General features: G+C 43.8%; 1 protein-coding gene across 3 annotated transcripts in view; it reads right to left on the bottom strand.

Annotated features, from left to right (window-relative positions):
- Nucleotides 1-17,197, bottom strand: part of psd2 (pleckstrin and Sec7 domain containing 2) — a 355,353-nt gene that overhangs the window by 40,335 nt on the left and 297,821 nt on the right. For all 3 annotated transcript variants that reach the window (XM_067390730.1, XM_067390744.1, XM_067390737.1), the window contains 3 exons: nucleotides 16,862-16,932; nucleotides 3,639-3,796; nucleotides 3,339-3,483 (listed from right to left, as the gene is read on the bottom strand). In XM_067390730.1, the coding sequence (XP_067246831.1) occupies nucleotides 3,339-3,483; nucleotides 3,639-3,796; nucleotides 16,862-16,932 (374 nt within the window). The remainder of the gene's footprint in view (nucleotides 1-3,338; nucleotides 3,484-3,638; nucleotides 3,797-16,861; nucleotides 16,933-17,197) is intronic.

Here is a 17,197-nt window from a genome sequence, read left to right as displayed (position 1 = left end):
GCTAACAGATATCTGTAGAGCTGCGGGCTGGGTGACACCTAACACGTTCGCTAGATTCTATAGCCTTCATGTAGAGCCGGTATCTTCCCGTGTACTCGCTTCCACTAGCTGGTAGACGCGTTGAACCTGCTCTAACTGTCAGCTTGCAATGCCACTCCCGCCCCCTGGGCCGGATACGTGCATCCTTTTACTCCAGTCGAGTTACCCGCTTGGCGAACCCTGTCGAGTTCCTCCGCCTCCCCCTTCGGCTCGCAAAGTGCAGAGTGTCTGATGCCAGGCCAGAGACGTACGTCCCGTCACTACAGTTTCTGTACCCTCGCTGCAGTGCAGACTAGGTTGTCTCCTCATCGAAAAACAGAGTGCGATTGCATCTGCTTCCTATTTATATACACCTGTCGGAGGTGGTGCGCATTATGCAAATATTGCACGCCAATTCCATTGGCCTGTTTTAGTTCACTCGAAGCTGATAGGGCTCTTTAGCGATATCCCAATTCTTTGGTCTCTACTGACGTACGTCTCCATTCCCTCCTTCAGGGAACAAGGGTTACATACGTAACCGAGACGTTTTCTTTTTCCAACTGAGAGAGTTTGCATTTTGAGCTACCGTTCAGTCAGTATTTCACAGCAGCATGATGTGAAACAGCCTGAGATGAACCAAAACAATCACAGAATACGTATGAGAGAGAAGGTGCCTTGTTTTAAATGTATTTTTTAACTAATATAATTTAGCTTTTTTTAATGTAACGTATTAATAATTAAATTAATAAATTATATTAAAATATTTGTATTAATTTTAAGTTATCTCGTGGCCTACCTGGAGGATCACTGAGGACACCTAGTGGTTCGCGGCCCACAGGTTGAAAACCACTGCTCTAGACTAAAATACAGTTCCCAAAAGTCTTGTGTAAAAATAGTTAGTATGTGTTTTGAGGCCTTATTTCAAGTGATTGTTTTTTTGTTTTTTTTTGTTGTTTTTTTCAAAAACAATGCATATACATAATTCTCTCAAAAATAAAATGACAATTATCAAATAATGATAAACTATTTGCTCAGGTGGTTGTGAGGGGTTTCTTTTCTCATCTCTATTATTCTGCAACGTGTTACCATTTGTTAAAGCCACACATAATGCGCGTTGTAATTGGATATGTTTGAGCATTTTGGCTCAGGCACACATAGTCATAGGCCACTAGAGTTAAGCCATTCGGCATGGTAGCCTAGGCACACATAGTCATAATGTTCACTAGAGCTAAGCCATTCGGTGTGGTATCCCTGGCACACATAGTCTAATAGGCCACTAGAGCCAAGCCTTATGGCCCAAACTACTTAGTTTAGTGGCACGCATACACTGGTATGTAGGCACATATGTAGCTAACATCACATTGGCAAGTCACTAGGGACAACCCTTAAAAAAGGAGGTACACTAGTACACATAGGGCTACACTGGAGATGCTTCATGTGTCTTGTATGCACCTCATGGCAGCCCACATGTCTAATGGTTAGATCTGCTTGAGGGAATAACGTAGGCAGATCTAGTCCGCAAAGGCCAAGCATATGCCCCATTTCTCATGCTCAAAACTAAAGGGTCAGGCACACATAGCTAGCATACACACGGTTTCTATGGCTATTTGGAGCAGCAGCAGTACATATGTTTTGACGGTCGATCTACTGGGGGGTGAGGGCTGAATCGTCATCTTGCCTCCTGCGTGATGGGGGATTTTCTGACGTACAGTACACTTGGCTTTTATTGTTTAAATATCATGTCACCTGCTCTGTTAGTGCATTTATGTGTAATTTTGTACAGCAGCAGCATGTCTTGCTTGCTCACAGCAGCATGTTGTGTATGTATTGGCAGTAGTAAGTCCCATCACTGAGTAAATAAAAAATAAACAAAACTGATTCCAGTACATCTTTCAAACTGGAAATAGAAAGTCAATTTGGCCCCACTGCATCATGGGATACAGTATTCAAGCAATACGTTAAAGGGTCATGAAACCCCAAAACACTTTTTTTGAGATGTAAACAGATATGTATAGGCTGCACATAATTGAAAACATTAAAGGTACTCATTAATGTTATTCATAAATGAAAAAGTTATTTTTGCATTTTTCAGAACGATTTCTGTCTTCCTGTTTGAAAAGCTGAGTCGGAGCAACGTCACAAAATCTGACGTCATCGTGTACTTTCGAACATGCTGACGTAGATTCTCGACATATATATTCATGACATAAAGCTCATTCAATCCAATCACTGCACTGTAGTATGCATACGAATATAATTGCAATATTATGCATGAGGAAGTGTCGCTTCTCTCGCCTCGGTCTGTTGTCATTCAGAGACATATCATTGGTGTTCGTTTCCTCAGTGCTACAACACAATGTGTTTTCCTGCGACGTGACCAGAGCAGAGGTTTGTGTGCATGTGGATTGTTTTGCTGTAATCTACCAGCACAAATGGAAAATATGTTTGCGTGAGATCGCATTACAGTGGAGAATTCAAATGTCCCAAAAGTGTGGCTCATTCTCCTCTGCCTGCTCTAGCTGCATTCAAATACGCAAGCCGTAGGCTGTTTCCCTCAGCACAGCACGTGTGTTGTTTGTATTTTGCTCGCGATGCGGTCAGAACTGGAGTTTGAATATGAACACATGGAAAATGCAATTGTTTTTATGATATATAGGGGGAGCGCGCATATGCTTGGCTTCAGCGCGAGCTCCGCGATGAGTTTAATAACACTAGCCACGTGGCACGTAGCTCATACAGAATAAAGTATCCGTGTTTAAAGTTTTTATTTCACACATTCTCCAGCACATAACATCAACCAGCACGGTGTAGTTATGCACACATATTTCATCAAGTCTTCTTTAAATGAATTATATGTGCAAACTGGACACTGATACAGTGGTGTAGCCTATCTGAATGCGACAACATGATTATTCTAATAGACTCATAAATGTAATCAAAGTAGCTTATTATTAGCCCTATTAAATATTCTTTCACATTTCTCCCTTGTGCTTGGGAGTTTGTTGTCATTCTCTTCGTGCTCATATATTAATATACATTATTCCTGTATAATGAGTGTGTTGTATGTCTGTGCTTCATTGGTTGTTCTCTCCCCTCTTCCCCCCTCTACACTCCCACTTTTCCAGAGCTTTACATGCCCATTTTCACAGACTTTTTGAAACTCAGAGGTGTGAACGACCAGGGTAAAACAGGGGGGGTTCATGACCCTTTAACACTAATGTTAAATAGCCAAATTATTTATTAATAATCAAATTACAAAATTATTCCACTACATAATAAAATTAATTAGTCTGTAGTTTTTTACAGTTGTATTTGTGCACCTGATTGAGCCTAGTGGTGGATGATGGCAGCAGCGGTCTGCAGAATTTCTTCATGGAGCCGATGGCGGCAGGAAAAGCAGGAGCAGAGAAAAGAGCCGCAACTAGATTAATCCTGAAAATCCATGACATCATCTCCTCTTCACTCCTACACACATGCATTTAAAGGGAAAGTCAAACAATTAAATTGACACAAAGAATAAAAGCAATCTGACAAATGCCCATGCTAGTACACTGACAGTGTTAACTAACAAACTGCAGTAAAAGCAACAAAAAGAGCAGTTAAAGAAGTGTGATGCTTACGGGGCCTGCAGTAGGAAGACCCTCCAGTCAGAGGTCTTGAGTTTGAGGACGTTTTGTCTCTTGCTGTAGTCACAGGCCCTAGTAGCAAGAGCATGGTGAACCCGTACTGCATTTTTCAGGTCCACCTCTGACAGATCTTTATCAGGCTTATACTCATCCTGGCCATATGGAGGGGACAGAGAATAGAATGAGTGAAAGCAAAAATGAAAATAAATGAGAGAAAGACAATGGTTGTGTTCCAAAACCATAATAAGGTGCATTTTAATGCATCACAAACATAGTATCAAAAGGAAGCAGCATAACTGGATTGGTGGTGTAACTGTAATTTTTTTATATTTTTGATAATACAATACATAAAGCACAGGAAAACATTTTTGTTTGCAATTTCAAGAAGGCTATATTTACATACAACTAACCTGACAGTTGAGTCGTTCATACAGGTTTTGTAATGAAAACTAGTCTACAATTAAGAAACCCTTAGAAAATAGTAAACATTGAGTTTACATGCAATTCATTTAAAATACTTAATTTATTATTCCAATATCCAAATATGATACTAAATCACACAGAAAAAAAAAGGGTTTCTATTTGTAGTGTGCTGTCTTTGAATTATAAACAAGACAAACATTCGCTGAATAAAGGTTAGACAATACAAACATATTTATAGAAAACAGTTGACAATGAATAGAAAGGACCAATAAGAGCAAACTCATCAAGTATTCAAGAATATCAAGAAGTTAGTCATATAGCGAAGGGTTGTGATAACTAAAGCATCCGTCATTTACGGAATCTTAAAGGTGCACAAGAATGCTTTTTCACAAGATGTAATATAAATCTAAGGTGTCTCCTGAATGTGTATGTGAAGTTTCAGCTCAAAATAACCCATAGATTTTTTTTAATTAATTTTTTTAACTTCCTATTTGGGGCATCATTAACAATGCACTGATTTACACTCAGCACCGCCCCCTTAAATCGCGAGCTCCCTGCCACATGATCTGTCGACTATATTACAGGGCATTTACAAAGTTCACACAGCTAATATAACTCTCAAATGGATCTTTACAAGATGTTCGTCATGCACGCTGTATGCATGCTTCGAATTATGTGAGTAAAGTATTTATTTGGATGTTAAAGTTTTATTCTGAGTGAATTTGAGGCTGTCCTCCGTGGCTAACGGCTAATGCTACACTGTTGGAGAGATTTATAAAGAATGAAGTTGTGTTTATGAATTATACACACTGCAAGTGTTTAAAAATGAAAATAGCGATGGCTCTTGTCTCTGTGAATACAGTAAGAAACAATGGCAACTTTAACCACATTTAACAGTACATTAGCAACATGCTAACAAAACATTTAGAAAGACAATTTACAAATATCAGTAAAAATATCATGCTATCATGGATTATGTCAGTTATTATTGCTCCATCTGCCATTTTTCGCTGTTGTTCTTGCTTGCTTACCTAGTCTGATGATTCGGCTGTGTGCAGCTCCAGACGTTAACTGGCTGCCTTTGTCTAATGCCTTTCATAATGTTGGGAACATCATGGGCTGGCATTATGCAAATATTGGGGCGTACACCCCGACTGTTACATAACAGTCGGTGTTATGTTGAGATTCGCCTGTTCTTCGGAGGTCGTTTAAACAAATGAGATTTATATAAGAAGGAGGAAACAATGGGGTTTGAGACTCACTGTATGTCTTTTCCATGTACTGAACTTTTGTTATTCAACTATGCCAAGATAAATTCAATTTTTGAATCTAGGGCACCTTTAAAAACACGGGTGGATAGTTAAAAATCTTCTCTGACAAAAAAAAATAACACAAGCAAGAACAAATTTTAAACCAAACACAGCAATTTTCATTTTACCTCTCTGTGCGCGCACGCGTTTGTTTATGAGAGAGGGCTCGTGCAGCATTGAGACAATGGTCATGTTAAATGCATAAGTAACTAATGTGCTAGTTTTCATACAAAATAAGTAGGCTATGTAACATAATTCGTTACTTTAGTTAGTATTAACACAATAACGCAACACATGTAGGCTATATGTTTCTCAACACTGAGAATAAATAAATAAACGCCTGTTTCTCCAGACTCGCGTTTTCAGTCAGTCACACATCACAACATTTTCATAATCAGCGATTTCAATTTTATTTAGATTTGTTGTTCAACATTACTTGTACATTTTATACTCGTTTATCTTAAGTTGTCAAAAGTACCATGACTGCTGTATTGTCCTCGCTTGAGAATTCAGTCACAGACGGCGGGAGTGGAAGGAGGGATCGAACAGGATTTTGTATTGCTGTCGATTTGCAGTCTCTTTTTATTGATAGGCTGTACGCATTTGTCAATCATCCCCTCTTGCTATTTAGGGAAATGAACCCAGCGCTCAGATTGGTCGAACTCTTTTGCTGGATTTGAGTACTAGGTGTGCACAGAGGAGTCACCGGGTTTTTGCGTAGTATAGAATGACAAATCGTACCAGCGTACTTTGAGGTCGAAATGCGTACCTGGTACGCAAAATGCGTACATGTTGGCAGGTCTGGAATACCAAGAACCTTTTTAAATTAAAAAATAATAGAACATTAAACACTAACAGATCTCCCCTATATTAATATTAAATAAAAACAACACATGAAATAACACTTAATTTTAACATTTACTCTCCTTTAACATTTAAAAGCAAAGCATCCTGGGAACTAGAAATCTGCTGTAACCCATTCCGTGAATGTGTGAATATATGTTTGTACTGGGAACATGTATATGGGAACATGTATGTGCAATATATGTACACAGTAAAGGATAAAACTTTATGAATATTACATGTAATGTAATATTCTATTTTTGTCTTCATTTCTAAATATTTTATATATATCAATATATAGACATACATGGTCAATATAAATATTGCAGTACATAGAAAAATATAAGTACTAGTTTCCTATACATGGAAATGTATTATGTAATATATTACATTATATTTTGTAGTATATTCCCATATTTTATTGTATTTTTCTGTAAGTGTTGAGCTTTGTAACTTTGCAGATGTTGTTTATGCTCTAACAGCAACATTACATACTAACTAAAGTTAAAAAAGTTAATTCATAATCAACCACCACTTTAATTTGTATTCCGAAGATGAACAAAGGTCTTACAGGTTTAGAGGGAAGTAGTGGTGCAACGGATCATCATTGATCCGTGATCCGTTCAGATCAATATCTTCGGTTCGGCACGTGATCCGCGGATTGATTTATGAAAAAAAAAAGTTGTGCGCATATTCAGTCCACACACAAGCGTGGTCATGGCGAGTGGAGGAACGGAGGAGCTTGAATGCCCCGTGTCATTTAAATCCCCTGTATGGGAGCATTTTGGCTTCCCTGTCAAATATAATGATGAAGGAAAGAGGTTAGTGGATAAAACCGTGACGGTGTGTAGGCACTGTGGCACAAGAAAGCCATATGACAGTGGAAACACATCAAGCATGGCCACGCATTTAAAGCGACATCACACCGGTGTTTCACTGACAGGAGTGAAAACGAAGGCTGCTCAATAACCGCTTATCACCGCGGCATTTAAGCAGCCCCTTGTTGCACAATCAGACCGGGCTAAAGCCATCACAAACGCTATCGGTGTGTTTATAGGTGCAGACATGAGGCCATATTTGGTTGTGCAAAACGAGGGCTTTAAACACATGCTGAAAGTGCTTGAGCCACGTTACAACATCCCGTCGCGCACCCACTTCAGCGAAAAGATTGTGCCAGATCTTTATGAGCAGGAGAAGAAAAAAGTTGTGGATGAACTATCCCGAGCATCCTCTGTTGCGCTCACGACAGACGGGTGGACGTCCAGGGGAACGGAGAGCTATGTGACGATAACCGCTCACTTCATCACAGCAGACTGGGAGATGAGAAGTCCGGTGCTGCAGACACGCCCGCTCTACGAGAGTCACACAGGCACTCATCTTGCGCAGGTACTGACACAAGCAGTGGAGGAATGGAAGATAAAGAGGCCCAGTACTAATATCCCAGTCACAACTGATAATGCCAAAAATCAAATAAATGCAGTGAATGAGGCAGGACTGGGCCCACAGATAGGGTGCTTTGCACATGCAGTGAATTTGGCATCACAGAAGGGAATCTCAGTCAATAGGATGGACCGCCTCCTTGGGAGGATCAGGAAGGTGGTTTCCTACTTCCACCGAAGCACAACAGCTGCTCATGTGCTTAAGACAAAGCAAGAAATGCTAAAGCTGCCTACTCATAAGCTCATACATCATGTCCCAACAAGGTGGATATGTTGGAGCGTTATCTGGAGCAGCAGGCAGCTATATACTGTCAGAAAGAAAAATGTCAAAGACATCATCACCCTGTCTGATGATGATGTGAGAGTGGCAGAGGAGGTCCTCCAGGTGCTTAAACCCCTCAAAATTGTTACATCTCTGCTGAGCACTGAAACTTCACCATCCGTGTCAATGATCCTGCCGCTGAAAACAAGGATTCTACAATCCATGGCTCCAAGTGTGGAAGACAGCACCATCACTTGAGATGTCAAGACTGCCATTAGAGAGGACCTGAAGCCCAGATACACTTCACCCCCTACTCTACAGGACTACCTTCACAGATCTACTGCCCTGGATCCGAGGTTCAAGTCCCTGTCTCTCATGGACCCTGCCCTACGCCAGAGGACATACAGTGACCTCACCACTGAGATTGTGAGCAGTCTGGGCACTGAAGACTGTGATGAGGTAAAGAAAAATAATATTCTTTAAAAATTATAAATTTAAATCTAAATACATTTTTTATTTTCAGTATGGCTTTTATTAAATGTTATTGCCACATTTTCATGTCTATGAAACATGAAAATAAATAATAGGTTTAATTAATCAACTAATTTTTTTCTGCAGGGTCAAGCTGCAGAGCCAACAGGAGCAAACTTGGACACATCTCCTCCACAAAAGAAGTCGGCGATTGCAGAGCTTTTTGGAGAGACCTTTGCCAGCAAAGACATGGACAGCAAGACTCCTGCTGACATCATCAAAGAGGAGGTGGCATCCTACCTGGCAGCAAGCGGCATTACAGTGGATGGTGATCCACTGACATGGTGGAAAAGCAATGAGTGTAAATACCTGTCACAGACACGTCAGGTTCCAACGTCACCCAATCACAGCGCACACCATCTCCAGAATACTGATCACCGCCACCTGCACCTCATCACTCCCCTCATCAGCAGCACTACAAAACACTCACACTCCCAGCACTCCACGTCCGGTCTCGTTTGCATACCCTCACAAGTCTATGCTTACCTCAAGGACTCCTCTTCGAATACCTACCTGTCTCCATTGTGTCGATTCCCAGTGTGTTCCTCGTCTGCCTCGTGAGTGTGTTTCCCATCTGCTTCCAAGTGCTCCAGCAATCTCCAGTTCTCCAGTGTTCACTCCCTACAAAGATAAGGACAGTAACTATTCCCAGTATCATCCATTCTAAGTCATTCCATTGCAAGTTATCTCACCTGTTTCATTCTCCCTGCTCTCCTGTGGTCAAAATAAAGACTGTGAAAAGTAATACCTGTGTCTGCTGTCCGTCTACTGTAACAGAAGACCAGACCAACACCGTTGACCCAGGATGAGCCAACCCGACCCCTTTCAGGATTTGGTGGACGCGCTTCGGCGCACACTCACCATTCATCCGTCGCCACCATCTCCAGTTCCTCCATCATCACCTGCACCAGCACCAGCTAGCCCCACTGAGCACGTCAACATACCTCCTTCACTGCCGCCGTACGCCAGTCCCATGGCCAAGCCGGCGCCCTACTCAGGATCGGCGGAGGATTGCAGCGGATTCCTGCTGCAATGCACACTGGTCCTGGAGATGCAGCCGCACCTGTACCCGAGTGACACCGCCAAAATAGCGTTCATTATCTCTCAGCTCAGCGGCAAAGCATTAAAATGGGCCGATTCCATCTGGTCCCAGCAGGGCGCTGTAACCCAATCCTACTCGTCGTTTGTTTCCCACTTCCGGGAGGTGTTCGGAAAACCCATCACAGACTCTTCAGCTGGTGAGAAACTCTATAATTTGAGACAAGGCTCCCTGTCAGTTTATGAGTATGCTTTGCAGTTCAGAACGCTTGCAGCCCTCAGTGGATGGAACGAACAAGCCCTGATAATGAACTACCGGCAAGGATTGGAACCTCGGGTGCGGCTGCAACTCGCTGCATGCGAGGACAACATCGGCCTAGAAAAGTTCATCCAGCTCTCCATCCGCTGCGCCACTCGCATGCAGGCGTGCCTCCAAGAGCACCAGGACCAGTTCTTCTCCACCGTGCCGCTCTGCCGATCCAAACCCGTCAGCACCCCAGAACCAGCTCACGAATCCATGGAGGTTGAAAACTCTCGCCTATCCTATGAAGAACGCCGCCGTCGCCTCACCCTTCGTCTCTGCCTCTATTGTGGTGAACCGGGGCATGTGATTGCTGCATGCCCCACACGACCGCCGCGACCCCTGGTGAGTGCCATTATTCCTGCTACTCATAAGATGAAACCACTCACTACTGCCGTCAATCTTACTGCCACCAATGTTTCACTTACAGTGGTCGCGCTCATCGACTCGGGGTCCGCCGGCAACTTTATCTCTGGTGCCCTCTGTCGTCAACTCCGCATTGTAGTGAACAGCACATTCTAGGGCCCAGTTTATGGCCGGGCCTCTCTCTCCGTAACAGTGGACAAAGGTTTGCTACATTTTGATTGGATCTTGGTGGCCTAACACAAACAAACTGTCCAACACCATCAGATAAAGATGGAAGGACAACATCCAGACCTCTCTTAGAGGGTAAGAAGAAGACCTCTTGTACCAAGGCTGGGAAGGACAAGGCTTCTCATTGGTCCACAGGCAGTTACTGCCCTTCACCCATCTAAACACTACTTCCTAAAGTTGGCCAGAAACTGCCATAAAAATTCCTTGGGACCTTAGCAGAAATGGGTGAAACAAAGAGAGATCACAAAGATCCATCCAAATCCATTCAAAACTATGTTTGAAAACCTTAGAACTGAAGCAAACTACACATCCATTTCACACTTATTCACAGAAATAAGTATTCTCAGTGACAGCCATTTGTAGTGCAACATCTGATACAAATACAGCTGTTAATGTACAATTGAATGACAGTTCAATCTTTTTCCATCATGTTTAGTCTCTATTTGTTTAGAATATTGCCAAAGGTATTCTGGTGGTGGTTTGGAAAGTGAGAAATGCATTGGTAAACTTTAAAGACACTGTAAAGACTTCCAACTTTGTGCTTTATGCAAATGAGTTCCACAGGGGAGAGAAGGGTGGGCCACACTCTGTGTGTCCCCTCTGATGCCCATCGGGTGAGACATAACAGATATTGTTCTGAGTCCCGGCTTGCGAAGCTGAGACACAACAGATACACGGTTCTGGGTCTTAACTCTGTAAGGAGTGAGACATTAACAGATATACCGTTCTGAGCCTCTGGTCCATCCAGAAGAGACAACAACAGGGACGACCATGTTCTAAGCCTCCAGCTTTTGAGGAAAGAGACGTTAACCAACACTACGTTCAAAGTTTCCATCCAGCGAAACAGTGACGACATCCGCAACAAGGCTAAGCTCAGGAAAGCAAACCTTCACTTCAACGTACCTTCGTCTGCGTGTTCCAGATTGATAAGGACCTTCTGCACCTACACCAGGGCCTCATCTGCGTGTTCCAGATTTTAGGACCCTTTGGTGCTCCAGGAGATCAGCATCCCACAGAGCTTCGTGTTCAAGACTGTTGAAACAGATTCTGGCTCCTCTCCCCACTGCATTGTCACCCGGCACAACCAGTGGAAGACGTCACCGTCATCGGACTCGACCAAGTGGAACGTAAATATCACTTAACCAAACCTCTTTCCAGAGACCTTGGCATTGTTGTATATTATCAGTATATAATTTCCTAATTTCCATTAGATGTAATATAGCTGATAGTAGTTAATAACAAATAATCTTTCATTTATTTGTTTGGTGCATAATAAGGTTCTCCACCTTATTATTTTCAGAGAAACAGTTTATCTTTCCATAAGATAGCGTAACTCTTCCATAGCCACACCCAACTTAATCACTTGTATTCTATGTAGCTTATGCACTTTATTCCTTTATCATTCATGGTATTCATTTAGTAGTTGTGTTAGTTATTCTTGTTTATCTTTTTGTTAATAAAATTTATTTTATTACACTTTTATCTTCCTTGTGCTGATAATACAGAAAAGGTTCTACAAGTTAGCAATTTCACCAATCTTTCAGATAAATCAGCTGACCACTTAACATTAATTCTAAATTAATGAAAGCCCCTGTTAGGAGTGAAAGACCCTGACTGGTGCCCTGAACTAGGGAAAGGGGGGGCAAGTGGTCATCTGATGTACTCATAACCACACCTTAAGAGACGTGTGTCCAAAAACCACAATGTCAGCGGTGACTTGAGTACCAATCCCTATTTTACTTAGCGTCCTTGGATGGACAAAGTAAAAATCACTACAGCATCAAGACCTCCCCGACTTCGACTATCTACAAGATCCGCTCCATAACCGGCCGACCCCTGAGCCATAAGTACGTCCGCTCCATGGCAGGAACCGTTCATATTCAAGTCGGACTTCTACATCAAGAAGAGGCGCATCTGCTGGTTCTGGAGGACTCCACCGCTGACGTGGTTCTGGGGCGCCCCTGGTTGGAGCAGCATAATCCGACCATCTCGTGGAAAACAGGCGAAGTCCTGAAGTGGGGCGACACTTGCTTCAAGCACTGTTTGACGGATCTGCCAGTTCCAACCAACTCCTCACCTGATCTCTCTCTCTGCGCTACGTCTATCGAAAGTCCTGTTGAACAGCATTCTGTGGAAATCCCTGAGTGTTACACCCCCTTCAGTGACGTATTCTGCCCTCAGCGGGCTTCCAAGCTGCCTCCACACCGGCCATGGGACTGTGCCATTGACCTGCTTCCGGGTGAACCAGTGCCCAAAGGAAAGATCTACCCGCTTTCCATCCCGGAGGAGAAGGCCATGGAGGATTACATCAAGGAAGCCCTCGCCCAAGGTTACATCAGGCCGTCTACTTCCCCTGCTGCTTCCAGCTTCTTCTTTGTGGCTAAAAAGGATGGAGGCTTGCGGCCCTGTATTGACTACCGTGCACTCAATAAAATAACTGTAAAGTTCCGTTATCCCCTTCCTCTCGTCCCAGCTGCCCTAGAACATCTCCGTGGTGCCACTGTGTTCACGAAGCTGGACCTCTGCAGCGCGTATAACCTCATCCGGATACGTGAGGGGGACGAGTGGAAGACCGCCTTCATCACCCCTACTGGCCACTACGAGTACTTGGTCATGCCGTATGGACTAGTCAACGCCCCCTCCGTATTCCAGGACTTCATTCATGAGGTGCTCCAGGAGTTTCTCCATCGGTTTGTCCTGCTCTACATAGACGACATTCTCATCTACTCCCGGAGCCAGGCCGAACATCGCCAACACGTTGTGGAGGTCCTCACCCGCCTTCGCCAATACCATCTGTTCCTCAAGGCTGAGAAATGCACATTCCATCAACCCTCCGTCTCATTCCTAGGATATAACATCGACCACAGTGGCATCCGGATGGACGAGAGGAAGGTGGAATCCATTACCAACTGGCCAGAACCCACCACCATTAAAGAACTCCAGCGATTCCTCAGCTTCTCCAATTTCTACAGAAGATTCATCAAAGGTTACAGCTCTATCGCCCATCCACTCACCAGCTTACTCCGCAACCAGCCCAAGTCTCTGTCCTGGACCCCAGCAGCCACCAACGCCTTCAACCAGCTCAAAGAAGCCTTTACTACCGCTCCCTTACTCGTACACCCTGATCCAGAGAAGCAATTAATTGTTGAAGTGGACGCATCTACTGCCGGAGTGGGAGCGGTATTATCGCAGCAGCAGGGGACCCCAAGTAGACTCCATCCATGCACCTTCTTCTCCCGCAAGCTCAGCCCGGCGGAAGTAAACTATTCCATCGGAGACAGGGAACTTCTAGCGATCAAGCTTGCTTTGGAAGAGTGGAGGCATTGGCTGGAGGGAGCCAAGCACGCTTTCTTAGTGTTAACAGATCACAAGAACTTGGAGTACCTTCGCTCTGCGAAAAGATTGAACCCTAGACAAGCCCGCTGGGCCATGTTTTTCTCCCGCTTTAACTATACCATTTCCTTCTGTCCTGGTACAAAAAATGTGAAAGCGGATGCTCTCTCCCGTCTGCATGCCACTGAAGAAAGAACTGAGGAACCAGAACCCATCATTCCTAGCTCCCTCATCGTGAGTCCCATAACATGGTCAGAAGAAACCATTCCCTCCTCCAATGCCTCCACTAACCCTCCGCCGGGCTGTCCACCAGGCTTGCTCTATCTCTCACGGACACGACGCACTCCCACCATTCACTCAGCCCACACGTCTCTTGGCACTGGTCAACCGGGGGCCAATGAGACCCTCTCGTTGCTGAAAGAACACTTCTGGTGGCCAGGGATGGCAGCCGATGTCAGAAGGTACGTGCAGGGCTGTAGGGAGTGTGCCATCTCCAAGTCTCCTCGTCATCTGCCAGCTGGGAAACTCCTTCCGCTGCCCGTTCCAGATCGCCCCTGGTCACACCTAGTAGTGGACCTTATATCTGATCTCCCTGTCTCAGACGGATACACCACCATCCTAGTTGTTGTGGACCGGTTCTCAAAGTCATGTTGATTCCACTTCCTGGATAACCTACTGCAATGGAAACCGCCGAAATACTCTTCAACCAAGTCTTCAGATACTTCGGAATTCCAGAAGATATCGTCTCCGACCGTGGGCCTCAATTCATATCCCGTGTATGGAAGTCCTTCTACTCACTCCTAGGTGTGGCCGTCAGCCTCACATCTGGATATCATCCCCAGTCGAATGGGCAGACGGAAAGGAAGGTTCAGGAGATTGGCCGCTTCCTCCGTACCTTCTGTCATGACCACCAGGACTCTTGGAACCAGTTCCTGGGTTGGTCCGAGTACGCTCAAAACTCTCTCCGACAGTCAACTACTGGGCTTACACCGTTTCAATGCGTACTCGGTTACCAACCCCCACTGTTCCCCTGGGTTGGGGAACCCTCCAACGTTCCTGCAGTGGATTACTGGTTCCGAGAGAGCGAGAGGGTCTGGGACTCAGCACACCACCAGTTGCAACGAGCCCTGCGCAGGTCAACCCGGTCACTTATCAACTCCAGCTTCCACAAGGGTACCGTATACATCCAACTTTCCATGTGTCACTCCTCAAAGCTCACCATCCCTCTGTTCTTCCCACAGGACCTGACGTGGCTCCCGCCGAACAACCCCTTCAACTCATCGTGGAGGACGGAGCTGCGTACGAGGTGCGAGAGATCTTGAACTCCCGGCGTCGTGGTGGTCAGCTTGAATACCTGGTGGATTGGGAAGGATATGGTCCCGAAGAGCGCTCCTGGGTCCCAAGGGACGACATCTTAGACCCCAGTTTACTCCAAACCTTCCATGACAGTCACCCTGAGAAACCGGCACCGTGGGGAAGAGGACGACCACCACGGCGTCGGGGTTCTCGGCCCTCTGGAGCGGGCCGTGGAGGGGGGGGTACTGTCACAGACACGTCAGGTTCCAACGTCCCCCAATCACAGTGCGCACCATCTCCAGAATACTGATCACCGCCACCTGCACCTCATCACTACCCTCATCAGCAGCACTACAAAACACTCACACTCACAGCACTCCACGTCCGGTCTTGTTTGCATACCCTCACAAGTCTATGCTTACCTCAAGGACTCCTCTTCGAATACCTACCTGTCTCCATTGTGTCGATTCCCAGTGTGTTCCTCGTCTGCCTCGTGAGTGTGTTTCCCATCTGCTTCCAAGTGCTCCAGCGATCTCCAGTTCTCCAGTGTTCACTCCCTACAAAGATAAGGACAGTAACTATTCCCAGTATCATCCGTTCTAAGTCATTCCATTGCAAGTTATCTCACCTGTTTCATTCTCCCTGCTCTCCTGTGGTCAAAATAAAGACTGTGAAAAGTAATACCTGTGTCTGCTGTCCGTCTACTGTAACAATACCCTCATATTGCCAAGATGGCAAGATGCTATCTCGCTGTGCCAGGCTCTTCAGTTCCTTCCGAGAGAGTGTTCTCAACAGCAGGGGACATAGTGACTGCAAAGAGGTCCACACTCTCCCCAGACAATGTAGACATCCTTGTCTTTTTGAAAAAGAATTTGAAATTATAAGCTCAGGTATGCATTGCTTTCTTTCTTTTATTCTTCTTTGATGATGTGGACATAGGCTTTATTTCACTATCCATGTTTAAAAGAAGGAGATATGCCTTTTTATGTTGCACTTTAAGTTGTTTTTCATTAATTATGTTAAAAAGAAGATATTATGCCTTGTGCACTTTAAGTTGATTTTATATATTTTAATTTAATAATTTAAAAGTGTTAATAAACAAAAAGACAAAAAACTTATGTTTATTTGTCTTGTCTTTTTTTTTGCTGATCCGAAAAATTATCCGATCCGTGACTCTGATCTGAGAAACGATCTGAACCGTGAGTTTTTTGATCCGTTGCACCCCTAGAGGGAAGGTTTGTTATCTTAACAGTATGCTAATGTCAAACTCCACTGAAATCAATTGTAAGTAGATTTTCTTGTGTGCTTCTTGTGAGGAGCCCTATTTGTGTAGAATCGTTGTATATGTAGAGCATTTCAAATCAGTCGAGGTTTGATTTCAATTAATATGTTGCCTTAGAAGAAAGCTGCCTATGTAGACATCACACAGCAAGGCAGTTCTTTATGTTCAGAATGGAATATTAGCGTGCCACTTTTTACTGTATGCTATGATGTGTATTGCCTTTTATATTTTAAAAAGTAGTATGTGATAGAGTGTTCAGTATGTAACATTTCAAACTTCACTGTTGTCACATGACCTCACTAAGTTACATAATTCACTGATTGATCCAGTTATAATACTGGAAATGTAATCATTATTTGCCATTTTAAATCTAATTTTATGTGAAAATGTCTGAACTCTTTTGAGTCTAATATGTCAAAAAGGGAAACTGTAATCAGCATAGTGTGCTCTGATTGCACATTTTGACAAATGTAATTGGATATCATTGTATGCAGTATAATACACATACTGCAGAGTATAGTATGACTATGTTGCAGTGTTTGTGTGGGAAGTAGATTTAAATTACTTTCTGCAGGTACAGAATCATCCCCTTCAGCACGGCATAAAACTTCTTCCAGCCTCTGCGTCCTCTCGGGGCTGCAGAGAGACAGAATAAAAGAGAAAATGTGTGAGAGAGAGAATAAAGACACTTCACTAATGAGCTCTGTTGTTGTTTGCTGCAACACAAGTCGAAAAAAGAAAATCTGTAAACCAACTTCACCACTCAAAACTGAACTTCACCTCTCTGTATTGTCTGTAAGATACAACCTAATTGTTTTAATTAAAGCAGCTGCATTATTAAACAGAAGGAAATCTTGGTGGGTCCTAAATAATGCTGATTTATTGCCTTCCTTGACATTAG

This window comes from Chanodichthys erythropterus, chromosome 1 (assembly GCF_024489055.1).
Source record: "Chanodichthys erythropterus isolate Z2021 chromosome 1, ASM2448905v1, whole genome shotgun sequence".
Taxonomy (NCBI): Eukaryota; Metazoa; Chordata; class Actinopteri; order Cypriniformes; family Xenocyprididae; genus Chanodichthys; species Chanodichthys erythropterus.
Note: the sequence above shows the minus strand (reverse complement) of the source record. Positions and strands in the feature narration are given on the sequence as shown.